Source organism: Lethenteron reissneri, chromosome 8 (genome assembly GCF_015708825.2).
Source record: "Lethenteron reissneri isolate LAM-NWPU_2019-01 chromosome 8, ASM1570882v1, whole genome shotgun sequence".
NCBI classification, from domain to species: Eukaryota; Metazoa; Chordata; class Hyperoartia; order Petromyzontiformes; family Petromyzontidae; genus Lethenteron; species Lethenteron reissneri.
The window spans coordinates 7,649,180-7,666,918 of record NC_083786.1 but is presented as its reverse complement, the minus strand read 5'-3'; the positions used below and the strand labels follow the sequence as shown (position 1 = coordinate 7,666,918).

The 17,739-nt window shown below is 53.9% G+C and overlaps 1 protein-coding gene across 3 annotated transcripts in view; it reads right to left on the bottom strand.

The window, feature by feature from the left end:
- Positions 1-7,151: 7,151 nt before the first annotated feature.
- LOC133361896 (leukocyte tyrosine kinase receptor-like) overlaps positions 7,152-17,739 on the bottom strand; it is a 77,345-nt gene continuing 66,757 nt past the window's right edge. For all 3 annotated transcript variants that reach the window (XM_061580877.1, XM_061580888.1, XM_061580884.1), the window contains 4 exons: positions 14,232-14,333; positions 13,426-13,560; positions 11,212-11,302; positions 7,152-10,440 (listed from right to left, as the gene is read on the bottom strand). In XM_061580877.1, the coding sequence (XP_061436861.1) occupies positions 9,616-10,440; positions 11,212-11,302; positions 13,426-13,560; positions 14,232-14,333 (1,153 nt within the window). In that variant the 3' untranslated portion in view covers positions 7,152-9,615. The remainder of the gene's footprint in view (positions 10,441-11,211; positions 11,303-13,425; positions 13,561-14,231; positions 14,334-17,739) is intronic.

The following is a 17,739-nucleotide window of genomic DNA, read 5'->3' as shown; positions in this document are numbered from 1 at the left end:
CCAAACCGGCTGGCGCCGCTTTCAGATTTAATAGCGCGGATAGGCGGCAGGGGCACGACGTCCGCGCTCGCCCATTGGTCGAAGGCGCGTGTGGGGGGGGGGAGTGGGGGGGGATACGCGTCAGCCAATGGGCGCGCGTCTGTGACCTCGCCGTTGGGTTAATCCGCGCTATGAAATTAAAAGGGGTCTGTTAACAACAAAAAAAAACACGCGCACACAAGTTGTGGTTGTCCGCGGCGATGCCTGACAAGAATGCAACACAAAGTCACAGAGCTGTCAAGTCGTACGGTTTAAACACATTGTCCTGCAGAGGGAGCTGGTAGGAACGTTGGGTTGCTCGGTCAATGGCCTGCAGGGTCAACGGCGGCGTGGTGTATTCCGCAAATATGCCCGACTGTGAGGGCGGTCACAAGCCGGCGTGAGTAGGTTAAACGTTGAGTTTTATAAGGGCACCACGGGGTGAACAGCACTTCCCCACCCAGCCCCACCCCTCCCACCCCCCACCCAGCCCCACCCTCCCCACCCAGCCCTCCCCACCCAGCCCCTGCCCACCCTCTTCACCCAGCCCCACCCCTCCCATTTTTGGATGCACGACGGACGGACACAATAATCCCCTGTGGGCTGGTGGAACCAGTGGGTTCCTACCAGTACTAACACCGTATTCTTTGGTCTGCAATAAGGTAGCCAGCACTGATAAGGGGTTGACAGGCGTGTAGTGGTGAGTGTAGTGGTGGTGATTGTCTATTTGTGTTTCTCCCTTGTGATGGGACTTTGCAGGATGAACGTTGAGATTTAAAGGGGCACGGGGTGACCAATAATGTCTGAATTGGTCTGTAATAAGGTAGGCAGCATTGATAAGGCGTTGATAGGTATGCAAATACCGTCATGAAATTAAAATAATACATCATACTCAAGTACTATTATTTAATAATATGAGTTTCCTGGCTGGCTGCTGGCTGGGCTCTTCTCCTCCCGAAACAATAAATCCATTGTTCGTGGCTGCGGGCCGTTGCCACCGAAACTAGCTGGGTAGCTGGCTGCATGTGATTTTTCGTGTAACAAATGTGCATTGTCCGGCATTCCACAAGTAATGCATTTTAATTGCATTTAATTACATTTGTGCAGATTTAGAAATGGTGGTGCAGTGGCTCGTGCACTGGCCATTTCTGGTTACCTGAGTTCGATTCCCGGCCACGGCTAACATCAGTGGCGAATGGTGAAGTCTGGTCACAACGGCTGACGCGGCGTGGGGAGGCCTTCATCCAGCAGTGGATTGACAAAGGGCTGAATGTTTATTACTTAAAGATTCAGGAGGTAAGGGTGCGGCCCTGCAATTTCCTGCTCACACCAATGCTGATGGAAAAGCTTCTACAAGAAGGAGCTCTAGAGAGCCACTAACTCCTCGGTGTTTTGGCCTACTCTTTCACGCTGGCCAGACGTCTTGGAAGGGAGTACGTACCCACACATTTATAAGTACAGTTTTTGTGAAAATTCCACATTCACATGGCAGGACCCGGCACATCCTTGATTACATTAGCACAAGCAGCCCTGGACTCAAAGGTCTTAGTGGCATCGCAAACGTAATTCTGCTCGGCAGTAATTGCATGAGATGAGACATTTTAAATAAAAGTGTTATTCAATTACTGTAAATACTTTTCTCGTAGTGCCCATATGGGGGCGCTGTCTCACTTTAATCGTCATTACCCTATTAACTCTTTAACTATTTTTAAATCCTTTATATTAAGTTCACTTGCTTGCTTGCATAGGACCGTGTAAATCTTTCGGTCGTTTTTTAACCCACGTCACGTGATCCAATCGAGCTGACATTTTCCACACAGACTCGTTGTGCGTGACAATTAATGTTCGTGAAATTTTTTTCTCCAAAATTTTACCCTTTTTAGGACAAAAATATTATATTTAATTACCAATTGCTTAATGCTGCCATGCAATCATCTGACCCATAGGTGGCAGTCATCTCAAGCCAGAGGACGAGAGGACTCTAGTCGCCACGCATATAAAGGATTTATAGTGAAAAACTTTGTTTTTACGGGTTATACTTGTTAATAGTGTTGTTTGTTGTTGGCCGCTTGTGTTCTGTAACTAGAGAACGACGTTTAGGACTAAGCGGTTGATGTTTGCTTCGTTGGCATATGTCTGCGTTTGATTTCTGCAATACAAGTTTTGGAAAATATATTATCTTTAAATGAACTGGCGACGTGGCCATGGTCACGTCCGATGGGGCATTGACCGCGGTAAATGCTAGAGCCGATTAAAAAAGGCTGCGAAGTCAGAACAATTACGAGAAACACAAAGGATACCAAACAACAGGTTCGATAAACCGTTTGTTTTAGATATCTGACAATTGGAAAAAACAACATAATATGGAGTAGAGTGAGATGAGAGGTAGAAGAGTGCGTGGAGGGGAGTGGAGTGAGATGAGAGGGGAGAGGTAGGAGAGTGCGTGGAGGGGAGTGGAGTGAGATGAGAAGGGATGGGTAGGAGAGTGTGTGGAGGAGAGTAGAATGAGATGAGAGGGGAAATGTAGGAGAGTGCGTGGAGGGGAGTGGAGTGCGATGAGAGGTGAAAGGTAGGAGAGTGCGTGGAGGGGAGTGGAGTGAGATGAGAGGGGAGAGGTAGGAGAATGCGTGGAGGGGAGTAGAGTGAGATGAGAGGGGAGAGGTAGGAGAGTGCGTGGAGGGGAGTAGAGTGAGGTGAGAGAGGAGAGGTTGGAGAGTGCGTGGAGGAGAGTGGAGTGAGATGAGAGGTGAGAAGTAGGAGAGTGCGTGGAGGGGAGTGGAGTGAGATGAGAGGGGAGAGGTAGGAGAGTGCGTGGAGGGGAGTGGAGTGAGATGAGAGGGGAGAGGTAGGAGAGTGCGTAGAGGGGAGTGGAGTGAGATGAGAGGGGAGAGGTAGGAGAGTGCGTGGAGGGGAGTGGAGTGAGATGAGAGGGGAGAGGTAGGAGAGTGCGTGGAGGGGAGTGGAGTGAGATGAGAGGGGAGAGGTAGGAGAGTGCGTGGAGGGGAGTGGAGTGAGATGAGAAGGGATGGGTAGGAGAGTATGTGGAGGGGAGTGGAGTGAGATGAGAGGGGAGAGGTAGGAGAGTGCGGGGAGGGGAGTGGAGTGAGATGAGAAGGGATGGGTAGGAGAGTGTGTGGAGGGGAGTGGAGTGAGATGAGAGGGGAAAGGTAAGAGAGTGCGTGGAGGGGAGTGGAGTGAGATGAGACGGGAGAGGTAGGAGAGTGTGTGGAGGGGAGTGGAGTGAAATGAGAGGGGAAAGGTAGGAGAGTGCGTGGAGGGGAGTGGAGTGAGATGAGAGGGGAGAGGTAGGAGAGTGCGTGTAGGGGAGTGGAGTGAGATGAGAGGGGAGAGGTAGGAGAGTGCGTGGAGGGGAGTGGAGTGAGATGAGAGGGGAGAGGTAGGAGAGTGCGTGTAGGGGAGTGGAGTGAGATGAGAAGGGATGGGTAGGAGAGTGTGTGGAGGGGAGTGGAGTGAGATGAGAGGGGAAAGGTAGGAGAGTGCGTGGAGGGGAGTGGAGTGAGATGAGAGGGGAGATGTAGGAGAGTGCGTGGAGGGGAGTGGAGTGAGATGAGAAGGGATGGGTAGGAGAGTGTGTGGAGGAGAGTGGAGTGAGATGAGAAGGGATGGGTAGGAGAGTGTGTGGAGGGGAGTGGAGTGAGATGAGAAGGGATGGGTAGGAAAGTGTGTGGAGGAGAGTGGAGTGAGATGAGAGGGGAAAGGTAGGAGAGTGCGTGTAGGGGAGTGGAGTGAGATGAGAGGGGAGAGGTAGGAGAGTGCGTGGAGGGGTGTAGAGTGAGATCAGAGAGAATACTGTGTGAATGGGAGTATAGTCGAGAGGCAGGCAGGGGTAAGTTCATGAAGGATCTGCAAAGGCGGTGATTTAGATATTGATCCATTTGGATTGGGAGCCAGTGGAGGGACCATCAAAGTATTGGGGCGATGTGGTCTCATTTACAGGTACGGTTGAGGGTTCTGGCCGCGGCAATTTAATCATCTGGAATTCATAGATGAGTGATTTGATGAAGCAGTTGCGGAAAATGATTTCACGCGTGGGGTGAACCAGTTGGCTCATCATTCGTCCGACGACTTTGCTTTAAGAGCCCTCTAGCGGCACCGCGCATTAATTTTAAATGAGCCGGCTATTTGAACTGCGGTAAATGTAGCCGAGTGGCGGCTAGCGAGGCACGTGGCCTGCAATCCAGCACCGTGGAGGAGAGGGGCTTGACGATCATTCCCCGTTTAGACATCATATCGTGGCCCACCGGGAGAAGGTGGTCCAGCAAAGTGTAGAGAATAATATCCATCTAGATTTTAAGCTTTCGTGACTGCAAGGATTCATATTCTTAAGTTTTTTCGGTTAAATAATATTCAGGGCCTACCTTAGCTCCTCCCACCCTCAACCAGTATATATACAAGGACTGTTTTCTTGGAATTTTCTTGGAATTTTTTTCACTTGATACAGCTATCGTGCTGTGACGGTTCCACCTGAAGACGAAAGCTTGTGTTGCCTCCGAAACGTCGTGATTTTTATTTTATTTTTTATTTTACTTTTATTAATTTTAAATTTTTACCTACGTGACTTTACCGAAAAAACCTAAGAACATAATATCCATCTGTCCCTTCTGTCTGGGATACTAATGTTGCCCCCACGTAGGCTTTGGGTTTCCTCCGGGCGCTCCAGTTTCTGCCCTCGTGCGTAAGCATCCATCATGGTCCTTCCTGGTCCAGTCCCGGACCGGTTCTGCCCTTGGTGTAGAGAAGAAGAGGAGGAGGTTAGCCCTGCTGACGAGGGTGGGAAGCCAATCGAGGCCCACTGGGCTATGTGGCTCTTTTTTTCACAAGCGACCTGGCCACAAATGATAGCTTGACGAAGTGGCTTACATTTTGATTTAAAGCTTTCGTGACTGCAGGGATTCATATTCTTGGTTCTTTCGGTAAAGTCACGTAGAAAGGAAACAATAAAATAATAAAAAAATATAAAACAATAAAATTCTCACGACGTTTCGATTGCAACACAAGCAATCATCATCAGGTGTGAAAACCACAGCAGAAAAATTGCTTGCTGTGGTAGAAAAAAATTATTGCTGTGGTTTTCACACCTGATGATTGTTTGTGTTGCAATCGAAACGTCGTGAGAATGTTATTGTTTTATATTTTTTATTTAATTTAATTGTTACCCTTCTACGTGACTTTACCGAAAGAACCAAGAATATGAAGTGGCTTACAGTAAAAAACCCACCCTAGGCCGACACGCAGTGGGGATGCCTTCATCCAGCAGTGGAGTGACAAGAGGGCCGCAGTTGATTTGATTATATTAGGCGGTGACGGTTGCCTCGTGGTGTATCGAGTTCGCCACGTTCTGTTGCAGATATTCACGGTTCGAATCTAGCGGCCGCCCTGGTTATCATTGCGTCGTGTGTAATACCCGTAATAAAACTCACGGCAGACTTTTAGAAACATGCATTCACATAATTTTGCTGCTATACATTACCACGTAATAATCCACTTTGTGGAGCTATCATTTGTAGCCAGGTCGCTTTTGAAAAATAATCTAATAGTTCAGTGGGCTTTACCTGGTAAGATGAAAAAAAAGTTTAATTCGCAGGTTTTTAAGTGATTTTTTTACCCTTCCAATAGTTTGCATTCCGATCGTGTTTTTGCAATGTTAGTTGTTGAGACGTTCTGACCTGCCCATACTGGATATGTGTGAAAAAGAGCGTTATAGCTCATCGGATTCCTCCCAGTATAAATACATATCCTGCATAAAGATCCAGTGACGTCAATCGCAAGAGTAAGTCATCGTGTGCCGGCGTCAGGGTCCAGATTTTGGCAAATTCGAAAATTACTCATTTGGGATCGCACACACACATACACAGCAACAGCAATCATCAAGCCCTACTGTCAGACGAATGCCCCGGTCACTCTTGCACACGTGGGACTCATGGTCCCTTAAAGTGTCCCCCGGTGCGAAACAAGATGAACCTGAAACCTCGGAACTTGAAACTTGTTTGACAATTTCTCAAACATTGGCTTCCGTGTCGTACACAAGTGTGCGTCTTTCGTGTGACGTGTGACTTTGAAACAGGCGCACGGTGTCTATTTTGTTCCTTTTTATTGTTTTTTTTAACACAAGCACATATCGGTGAACGTTCATAACACGATATGCGAACATCCTTGCGGAGGGCTTTCGCGGCTGTGCCGTATAGCTCGCTCCTCTCTCTCTCTTTCTCTCTGTCCGGTGTTTCTGGGTTTGTACCAACCTCATCGCGTGTTGGTTCGGCGCGGTGTCAGGCGGAACCTCGGACATCGTGCCGAACAACACGCGGTAGGACCCGAAAACAACATCGAAGATTTGGTGATAAATGTGACGATCATGATTACAAAGTGTGGCTGGCAATTATTTTAATCGAGGGTGTGGCGGTGGGGGTAGGTGGGGGAGTGAAAAGTGCCGATTAATTCCACCTAACGACGCGCGATTACAATTTCACAGTGAATGAGCTAAGCAGCGGCGTTTGGGTGAACGCACCACGTATATACACAATGCCCCGCGCTTCGGATGGCACCCGGGGTGGAGCGGTGGCGCAGCGGCAGAGGTCGCAACCGGGTACCCGATACCCGTACCCTACCCGATACCCGGCTACGGGTACGGGTACCCGTTTGCGACCCTGGTGCGGCCAGGTACGGGTATGGGTAGACCGTGAGTCACTGGTGAGTAACTGTTTGTCAATCATTTCCCAACGTCTTGTCTCTTCTCACAATTCAAGTTCCTAGAATCAACCCACCCGCGCCTGCAACGTGGCTTCATCCCAGAGGTCGCAATCAGGTACCCGATACCCGTACCCTACCCGTACCCGTCGGGTACGGGTAGGGTACGGGTACGGCCGGGTACGGGTACCCGTTTGCGACCCTGGTGCGGCCGGGTACGGATATGGGTAAGGAATCAAAACCCCGATTTAAAGCTTTCGTGACTGCAGGGATTCATCTTCTTGGTTCTTTCGGTAAAGTCACGTAGAAGGGAAGTAATAAAATAATAAAAATAAAACATAATATAACTCTGTCGCCTCGACGGACCTGGTTTTCACCTGAGGACGGCTGCTTGCGTTGTGGCCGAAACGTCGTGAGAATAATTTTATTATGTTTTATTTCTATTATTTTATTACTTCCCTTCTACGTGACTTTACCGAAAGAACCAAGAAGATGAATCAAACCCCGTTTGCGACCTCTGCGCAGTGGTTACCGCACCGCGCTACGACGCTCATGAGCCCAGGAGTTTCAACTCCGTACAGAGCGGTGAATTAACATCGGTGGCGAGCGATGTGTGAACACGCAATGGGCCGGCCGGCGGGCGTGGCGAAGTATGGTCGAAAACCATCCCCGCTACCGGCACGGCAAGGTGACATTTTGGAACTGCGACGCTGCCCAGCGGTTAGCTTTGCCTCCGCCCGGAGCAGAAGATTCGCGGTTCGAACTCGGCAGGCCACCCTGGTTAATGCCGTGGTATTAACCGCAAAATACAGTGGTAGTACTACTCGCCGTCCGTTGCACAGTGGGCTCTTGCAATTATCCCTCGACGTCACTTTGAAAAGCGCGGGCCGTTTGCGCGCCCGTGGTTAAAGTCCAAAATTGCAACGACAAAAAATGCGCGGACAAAAAAAATGACACCGCAAAAAACTCAGTTTGAGATTACACGCGGCAACGTCGGTCCCCACTGCGCCGAGACTACTGCCGGCCTGAGTCTGCGATACACAGCGGCGTCTCTCCTCCGCGGCGATCGCACCCCGCGTTCAAATCATTGCGCGAATACCAAATGCACTAGATCGTAGTAATTCATTATCACCAGAGTAGATATACAAAATATCGAAAATTCAGCTGCATCTCAACGTATATAGGAAAGCACGTATTTTTTCCCTCTAACACGGTTATATTTGACCATACTCTAACTCATATTTCGCGTTGGCACTTTGCTAACGCACGTGACAATTCCCCCAAAACCTCGCGCGAAGCGCTTCGGCAGCTTTGGGCGGCGTCCCCTCATTCACAAGTCCTCCATTCATTCATAAGTCCTCCATTCATTAAAAAGTCCTCCATTCATTCTTAAGTCCTCCATTCTCCAAAATAGACGCCTTTGGGTTAGATCGCATAAATATGAATGCGCCGTTGAATATAAATGTATCGTTTACACGGCCTAACCCAAAAACATCGATTATATGATAATATTGGTCGCGAAAGCCTACGTGTTACAGTCCTCCATTCATTCGTAAGTTCTCCTCCGGTACAATCCGTCGTCTTTACAGTGACGTTCTGTCGTGCACGCAATGCATATACAATATATATATCTATCACCGTAGCATCATTCAAACTCCAACAAGTCACACGTAGGTAAGAGCGCCAAGGTGCAGCCCCTGCATTACAAGTGAAGTATTTTGGCCGATTCTAGATTTGAAGCTTTCGTGACTGCAAGGATTCATATTCTTTGGTTTTTTCGGTAAAGTCACGTAGGTAAAAAATTGTAATTAATAAAAGTAAAATAAAATAAAAATCACGACGTTTCGGAGGCAACACAAGCTTCCGTCTTCAGGTGGAACCGTCACAGCACGCTCGCTGTATCATTTACTTGATACGGAAGCTTGCGTGATTTTTATTTTATTTTTTATTTTATTTTACTTTTATTAATTTACATTTTTTACCTACGTGACTTTATCGAAAAAACCTAAGAATATTTTGGCCGACTCAGCCACGATGGAAGAGATGGGTGTGGTGCACTCACGCGTCACACCCCACCGCGCGTGTCCTGCAGGTCATCGACGGACCGCGACTGTTCCCATGTTTCCACATCGCTGGGTGTGGGACAGAGGCGGCGGGGCAGGGAAGAGAGTAGGGCGGGCGGGCGGGCAGGGGGGTTGGAGAGGTTGAAGAAACTCGCCACCATCGTTTCGACCGCTTCGCCGGGAGACGGAATGGAACCGGTGGCCCCCTGGATCGCCGGTCCGAGTGTGCGAACTTTTACTCCGCCGTGACGGTGGCGTCCCAAGCGAGATACGTTGTTTAAACAATAAAAAAATGTGCCCATGCTCTCTCTCTCATGCGTGCAGCGTGCACCTTACGTGGACAGACCACCGCAAACGTTTCCGGCTCGCGTCTGCGTTGCGTGAACGTGCCGTGCCGTGCCATGGCAGCGTGGTTGGCACGGACCCCCGGTGCCAAGGATCGAAAGAGCACCCCACCCCCAGCTCTGTTCAATGCACCCCCCCTCACCCCCCGCCCCCCCCCCACCCTTTGTGTAACCCGGCGCTCGGAACCCCTCCACCACGTGGTTCTTCGGTCGGTGCGACTGCACCGCCTGCGCGCTCGGGCAGCCGATCCCGTTTCGTTCCGAACGCAAAACCGACGGCGACATGTAAAGCGGCTCCGGCCTCGGAGAACGATCCTCAGCGTTCGCCTTGCCCCATCTCGCACGTGCGTCCACGGGGAGTCATGTGCCCACCCCTCCCCCGCCCCAGTGGCTGTCCATTGCTTGCGCCGGCGGGGCCGACCGGCGGTCCGGAGGGTCATCGCTGCCGCTGCGCGGGCGGCGAGCGGGAGAACGGACGGAGCAGTTCAGTGCCCGGCCGCCAGGAACGGCTGCGACGGTTCATCGACTGCCTCCGCCGTCGCCCGCGAAGATAACGACGACGTAGAAGACGACGGTGACGACGACGGCGAGGCGGGCGAGGTGGGCGAGTCGCTCATTTCGGCGTCGCTGCCGTCACGCCCCGGCGAGCCGGGCCGCCGCTGATCGCCAAGCGCTGGTGCCGCGCACCCTCCGATTCCGGAATCCTCGCGTGCCGGCCGCGGGAGCTGCTGCGCGTTGCTCGGCTCGGACCCCCCGCCGGCGGCTGCGCCGCACCCTCGCGCCGTGCACGCCCGCTCGGGCTTTTCGCGCACGCACGATCCGTAGGTGGGGTTCCACAGGCTGGTGCTGTGGCTCTTGGTCAGCATCCCGGTCGAAACCACGGCGGTGGCGGCGGCGCCGACTCCGGGATGCGCCGGTGGCGCCGGTGGCGCCGGTGGCGCCGGCTGGCACCAGGCGCCCATCTCCGTGTACTCGTTACACGAGTGCCGCGGCGGCCTGCGGGGGCCCTCGGCCTCCCGCTCGCAGCCGAGGAACGCGGTTGAGGATTCGTCGTCGGAGGAAGAGGAGGGGGCGGCGGCAGCGGCGACGCCGGAGACGTCGGCGCCGGCGTCCCGGAGGTAGAAGCCGGTGGGCTGCGTCCCCCGGGGCCGCCGGCGCGACCCACCTGCGGGGTCGGGGCGCGGGGCCGGGGTGCAGAGGGGGCGGCGAGGCAGGAGGGGCTCCGTGGGGCCGCTGGGACGGCCGGCCGGGGCGTCGCGAGGGACGTGCAGCAGCTCCATCGGGAGAGGGGAGTTGATCACGTCTGGATCCTAGCGTCCACAGAGATTGGGGAGAGGCAGGGAGAGGTAGAGAGAGAGAGAGATGGAGCGACAGATACATCGGCATTCGTTCACTGGGAAAACCCGAGGAGGTATTCGTCATCGTAGTGACATTCAGCAGGATGTCCAACGTTTTGGCATTCGGCCTTCAGCCACCCACTCACCCACCCACTCACTCACCCACTCAATCACGCACCCGCCCACCCACTCAATGGAGCATATAATTATCTATGTTTATAATTATGACTGCGATAGCTCTTTGAGTGGCAGATTTGTGCCAGAGAGGCACAGCACACACGTGACACAACAACAAACTGGGCTTGACTTGACTCACTCATCCACCCACTCACTCATCCACTTACTCACTCATTTACTCATCCACCCACTCACCCACCCACTCACCCACCCACGTCCTCACTCACCCACCCACTCACCCACCCACTTACTCACTCACCCACCCACTTATTCACTCACCCACCCACTCACCCATCCACTTACTCATTCACCCACCTCACCCACCGACTCACCCACCCACTCACCCACCCACGTCCTCACTCACCCACCCACCCACTCACCCACCCACTCACTCATCCACTCACCCACCCACCCACTTACTCGCTCACTCACTCACCCACTCACCCACCTACTCACCCACTCACTCACTCACTCACCCACCCACTCACTCACCCACCCACCCACTCATGCACGTGTGTGCGTGTGACACAACAAGACGCTGGGCTTGACACTGGCGGCGTCCCACACCTGCGTGCAGTACTCGATGCGCTCCAGGATGGAGGCGAAGTTGGGGCGGTCCTCGGGCCGCTGCTGCCAGCACTGCGTCATGATGCGGTACCTGCCGACGAGGTCACGACAGGAGGGGGGGGGGTGGCGCAATAGGTTACAGGGGTCACCAGGGGTCACGGGCGCGCGCCGAGTCGCGAGGTGACTCGGCTCCGGGTTGAGGAAGCTTTCGAAGCCCACCCTGGGTTTTCCGCTTGCCCTGGTGACGACGCATGCAGGTGGAGCCGTTGATCGTATGGAACGCAAGGGAAGCGCGTGGTGACGATGATTACGGTGATGACGACGATGATGATGAAGCTGCACCGGCGCTGGGCTCCACCACACCAGTTCAGCTTGGAAGCTGCGCGGGCCACGTGCGTCTGACTGGTGGAGAGAGCGCTGCTGATGCTGCTGATGATGATGCAGCCACTGCCATCTCCCTCTAGTTTAGTGGATCTCTATGCAAGTGCCTGGGTCTCTATGGGAGTGTGTGGGTCTCTGTGAGAGTGTGTGGGTCTCTGTGAGAGTGTGTGGGTGTCTGTGAGAGTGGGTCTCTATGAGAGTGTGTGGGTCTCTATGAGAGTGCGGGTGTCTATGAGTGTGTAGGTCTCTATGAGAGTGTGTGGGTCTCTATGAGAGTGTATGGGTCTCTATGAGAGTGTATGGGTCTCTATGAGAGTTTATGGGTCTCTATGACAGTGGGTCTCTATGAGAGTGTGTGGGTCTCTGTGAGAGTGTGTGGGTGTCTATGAGAGTGGGTCTCTATGAGAGTGTGTGGGTCTCTATGAGAGTGCGGGTGTCTATGAGTGTGTAGGTCTCTATGAGAGTGTGTGGGTCTCTATGAGAGTGTGTGGGTCTCTATGAGAGTGCGGGTGTCTATGAGTGTGTAGGTCTCTATGAGAGTGTGTAGGTCTCTATGAGAGTGTGTGGGTCTCTATGAGAGTGTATGGGTCTCTATGAGAGTGTATGGGTCTCTATGAGAGTTTATGGGTCTCTATGACAGTGGGTCTCTATGAGAGTGTGTGGGTCTCTGTGAGAGTGTGTGGGTGTCTATGAGAGTGGGTCTCTATGAGAGTGTGTGGGTCTCTATGAGAGTGCGGGTGTCTATGAGTGTGTAGGTCTCTATGAGAGTGTGTGGGTCTCTATGAGAGTGTGTGGGTCTCTATGAGAGTGCGGGTGTCTATGAGTGTGTAGGTCTCTATGAGAGTGTGTGGGTCTCTATGAGAGTGTATGGGTCTCTATGAGAGTGTATGGGTCTCTATGAGAGTGTATGGGTCTCTATGAGAGTGCGGGTGTCTATGAGTGTGTAGGTCTCTATGAGAGTGTGTGGGTCTCTATGAGAGTGTATGGGTCTCTATGAGAGTGTATGGGTCTCTATGAGAGTGCGGGTGTCTATGAGTGTGTAGGTCTCTATGAGAGTGTATGGGTCTCTATGAGAGTGTGTGGGTCTCTATGAGAGTGCGGGTGTCTATGAGTGTGTAGGTCTCTATGAGAGTGTGTGGGTCTCTATGAGAGTGTATGGGTCTCTATGAGAGTGTATGGGTCTCTATGAGAGTTTATGGGTCTCTATGACAGTGGGTCTCTATGAGAGTGTGTGGGTCTCTGTGAGAGTGTGTGGGTGTCTATGAGAGTGGGTCTCTATGAGAGTGTGTGGGTCTCTATGAGAGTGCGGGTGTCTATGAGTGTGTAGGTCTCTATGAGAGTGTATGGGTCTCTATGAGAGTGGGGCTATGGAGAGAAAGGGGGGGGGGTAAAGTGGGCTAGTAGAGGGCCCATTCCAACCAATACCAACACAGCCGCCATTCGCCACTAAGTGACGGTGACGTCACCACGGCGCCTGTGCCAGGCCAGGTGCACTTTGAGGCCACGTGAAGTGTCGAAGGCTCGCTGCTGACAGGAGATTTCGGGACAGACCCAGGTGCCATGGGTTGACCGACTGAGATGACCGGTAGATGCACCAGCTGTACCCCCTACTCTACCAACTTGCTGCGTATTAGCCACCCGGCGCTCCGCTCGTCGTTGTGAGCGTCGCTCCTCTGCCCTCCGTCGTTGCTGCTGGAGGGCGACTGCCCTCCAACTGCCCAGTAGCAGCAGCGTCCTTCACGAGCCTCCTCTTACACAGAGGCCGATCTTGACACCGCTGGTAAGATCGGCCTCTGTGGGCAGGCAACACGCAGGGAGGTCGGAGAGACTCACACGGGGCCCGGGCAAGAGCCGGGCGGGTCCATGCGGCCTCCGCCCATCACGAACTCCATGACCTCCTGGTTGCTGCGGCTGGGGTAGGGCATGAAGCCCAGCGAGAAGATCTCCCACAGGAGAACCCCGAATGACCTGGGCACGTGGGGACACGCGGACGTGAGCACACGGGGGACGCGGGCACGCGGAGACATAAACATACGGGGACCCGGGCGCACAATCACACCGACACACGGGGACGCACGGAGACACGGACAGACACATGGACACCCAAATATGCATACGGACACACGGACATACAGATACACGGGGACACGGGGTCATGGACACACAACGACACGTGATATAAAATCCACCTTCACCATATGAACAGGTGCTTGCCTCCATTCAACAGGCCTTCGCTGGGCTGCTACTCCAGAGAGTACGGTGATGTGTGTGCGCGTGAGCGAGCGAGCGAGTGTGTGTGTGAAATCGAGTGGGGAGCGGTGACGCAGTGGTTAGCGCTACGCTGCGCCACAAACCCGGCCGCCCAAGGTCGATTCCCGCTCACGGCCAACACCGGTGACGATTTATCTGAACCGGTCCTGGGCCTCCCCTGGGTCGACTCAGCCTCAAATGAGTACACAGTGCGGTGTGTGTGTAACATCGCCACTGGGGAGACAAAGGCGGCCGGGCGTGGTGCTGCTACACCCACCGCCCCGTGCGCAGTACTTGCCCCAAACACTCTGCTAAGGCTATCCGGGGGGGGGGGGGGGTAGATCTTTGTCTTTGTGAGATCGAGTGGTAGCCGCGGGGGGTTACGGTACCACGTGTCAGTCTTGGATGTGAAGATGCCCTCGAGGAAAGCCTCCGGTGGCATCCACTTGACAGGCAGCATTGCCCGGCCGCCCTTCCTGTAGTAGCTGGCCCTGCAGGAAGAGTGGACAGGACAGGGAGCGGTGTGGAGGGGGCGGGGGGCGGGAGGTGCATCAGTTAATATCCTGAGCCCAGGGCTCCGCGATGTGCTTGCGGGTTGTGCCGCTAGCAGTCCGGCACGGTGTCCGACGTTTCGGCATTCGGTCTTCGTCAGTAGTCGTTTGCTGAAAGAGGCTGCCGGCGCGCGGGGCGAAGGGTCGCCGGGCACCGTGCCGAACGGCGCGCAGCGGCAGAGGGCGCCGGCGAGGCGTGCGGCTCGACTGACAGTCAGCAGGGGACACGCGGAGGTTTGTCGTGAGAGCGTGAATTCTTCACGAGTGCGGACCGCTGGGTGAGCGGCTCGAAAGGTCGGGTCGCTGAGCTGGCACCGGCGAGGTCCTGGCTCAGATTGTGGCAGCCGCACCGGTGACACTCCCGGGTCAGATTCTGGCAGCTGATTGAACTGGGTTCTCAAGAGTGGTGACTTAATCATCATTCAGCATCTCACACCGCAGAGGCACGTGCACAGATTGCGATGTTTCCAGGCAATTGTATGTGCGTATGTTGAACGTCTTTTGCACCGTACATTGCCAATCGTGCTAATCGGAGGAGCGGGGGGAAGCACAACAACACGAAGAGCAGTTCAAATAAAACGAGTTTTCAATCTAGATGATTAAAAAGTGCATAGCTCAAGTGGCTTGCTCATATCGGAAGGACGAGAGCGTCCCAGGCGGCGGCTGCAGAAGCGCATCTGAAAGTGATGCGGTGACCGCCGCCTTTGTTCGACGGCAAGCCAGAAGCCGCCGCTGCCGCCGCTACTGCTGTGACGACGACCGGACGGAGTTCGCGCGAGAATTGACGACGAGAGTTGTCCGTGCGTGCGGGAGGAAGGCTGGGGCGCCGGGAGAAACCACGCGCGCGCGCGCACGAGAGGGGGCAACGCTTTATCCCGTGCAGATGGGACAGACGGAGATTGGTCCCCACTTGGCTGCGCCGCGCTCTGCCGGGCGAGCCACGGTTAGGGCTCACCGCTCCGCGTGCGGTGATCCATCATCCCTCGCTGCCTACCACCACAGTGCGCGGATTATAGGCGTGGAGCCATCACCGCCCGGCTACAAGAGAGAGGATCTGGATATTGGACAGGGGGCGGCCGCATTTAATTCCTTGCGCCAGGGCCCTCTGGCAACCTCGCACGCGCACCGTGTGTGGCGGGCCACACCACCACCCTCACCGCCACACCACCGGACCGGCCGCTACACCGACATTGCGGCCACCACACCACCAGACCGGCCACCACACCACCACTCTGGCAGCCACACCACCGCTCTCTCCCTCCACGCCACCAGTCCTCCGGCCACACCACCGCTCTCGACTCCGCACCACACCACCGCCCTTCGCTCCTGTGTCTCCTGTGTAAAGAAAGCCTTTCCACGCGCCAATCATCTGATACACGCGGCACAAAGTTTGCACTGTGGATATTTTTTTTATCTCGCTCCCAGAGATGGGCGCTGGAAATTTAATTGGATGGATATAAAAAAAACACTGAATTTAATCCGGGAGCCCCCGACCAACCGGAATGAAAAAAATGTCTACCGCGCCGAGCGCTTCGCAGTCCGCGGTGAACGTCCATTCGCCTTCACGGAAAAGACCACGACCTCAAACGGTGGAGATGACACGGCCATTGTGAACCCCTCAACACTAACCCAGCCACCCAACCCCACCCCCTCCACCCCACCCCGCCCCTCCACCCCCACCCCTCCCCATCCACCTCCACCCCGCCCCCCGGCCTTGAGGGTCCATCAGGTTCGCTCGTTGTGACGCGATGGGTCACGCCTGGGGTGTTCCCACGGTAACGGGACGCTTCGAGATGCAGAACCGCACGCGATGGTAATGATAATGACGACGACGACGATGATGATGGTCCTGATGATAATTGATGATGATAAGGGGCGGATGTGGGATTATTTACAGCGTTATCTAGATTCTCCTCAACGACCGCGGTGATTATTCTGTGCCGTGTGCGACAGAGTTTTGCGTCGAACTAGAACTAAAATGTTAAGGAGAGGCTCCCTGCCTATGCTCACGTGGCAGGGCCCAGACATTGGTTCAAGCAAGCCTGACTCTGCTGCTGATGAGACATCACGTGCCGAAAACCGCACCAGTTTCGCTCAAATTATGAACTCCCAGAAGACTGTGTGGCTGATGGGATGTGTGCAAAATATATATTTTACTGGTAGGAACCCACTGGTTCCACCAGCCCACAGGGGATTATTGTGTCCGTCCGTCCGTTGTGCAGGGAGGGGTTGGGAGGGGAGGGAGGGGCTGGGTGGAGAGGGGAGGGTGGGGAGGGGCTGGGTGGGGAAGGTGGAGCTGGGTGGGGAGGGGAGGGTGGGGAAGGGCTGGGTGGGGAGGATGGGGAGGGGCTGGGTGGGGAGGGTGGGGCTAGGTGGGGAGTGGGAGGGGTGGGGCTGGGTGGGGCTGGGTGGGGAGGGGCTGGTCACCCCGTGGTGCCCTTATAAAACTCAATGTTTAACCTACTCACGCCGGCTTGTGCCCGCCCTCATAGTCGGGCATATTTGCGGAATACACCATGCCGCCGTTGACCCTGCAGGCCATTGACCGAGCAACCCAACGTTCCTACCAGCTCCCTCCGCAGGAATGTGTTACGTGGAGGGACAGGCGTCTTGTCTGCTCATTTCTTTTGAATAATGATGATGACGATGTTGACGTTTCTGCTGCTGCAGATAATGATCATGGTGAGAGTGGCGTCTGTGATGATGACGGCTACGACGAAAACTGTGACGGCGGTGATTGACGAGGTAGATGATACGAACAATTATTTAAATTACGATAATGATGTTAATTAATTGGGTCAGCAGCTGGAGGAGATGGGGGGGGGGGGGCTTAGACGGGGCGGTGGTGGGGGCAGTCTGAGAGTGCTTGCTTGGGATCGGGAGGTCACACCGTGGTGAGACAAATGTGGGATTTATCAGCTGAATCACCGCATAATTAATACGCTCCTTCAATTATTAATTTGCATGCGTTTGAAAAGGCACGGGCTTAGCTTGACTAGAGTGAAATTTCAATATTTAAACAGTAAAAATAAATGTTGGGTGTGTTACATCCATAATTAAATTCCAAGTTTGAGATCGACTTTCTGCGATGAGACAAACTTTCTTATTCTCTTTTTTCATTTTCTTTCACACAGGAAAGCCTCACCGAGTCTCGCCACTCATTTTTAGGAGGGTCCTGCCAAGTGCTTGCTGTTTGCAGTGAGCAGCGCATCACCCGGGGTTCAGACGCAAGTTCTATTGTTTCAGACTTGCGACATTTACAGGACATCGCAGTTATATAGACTTGTGTAGAGATCCGTGAACTTGCATAGAGATCCATAGAGTGACACAGAGATACATAGAGTGA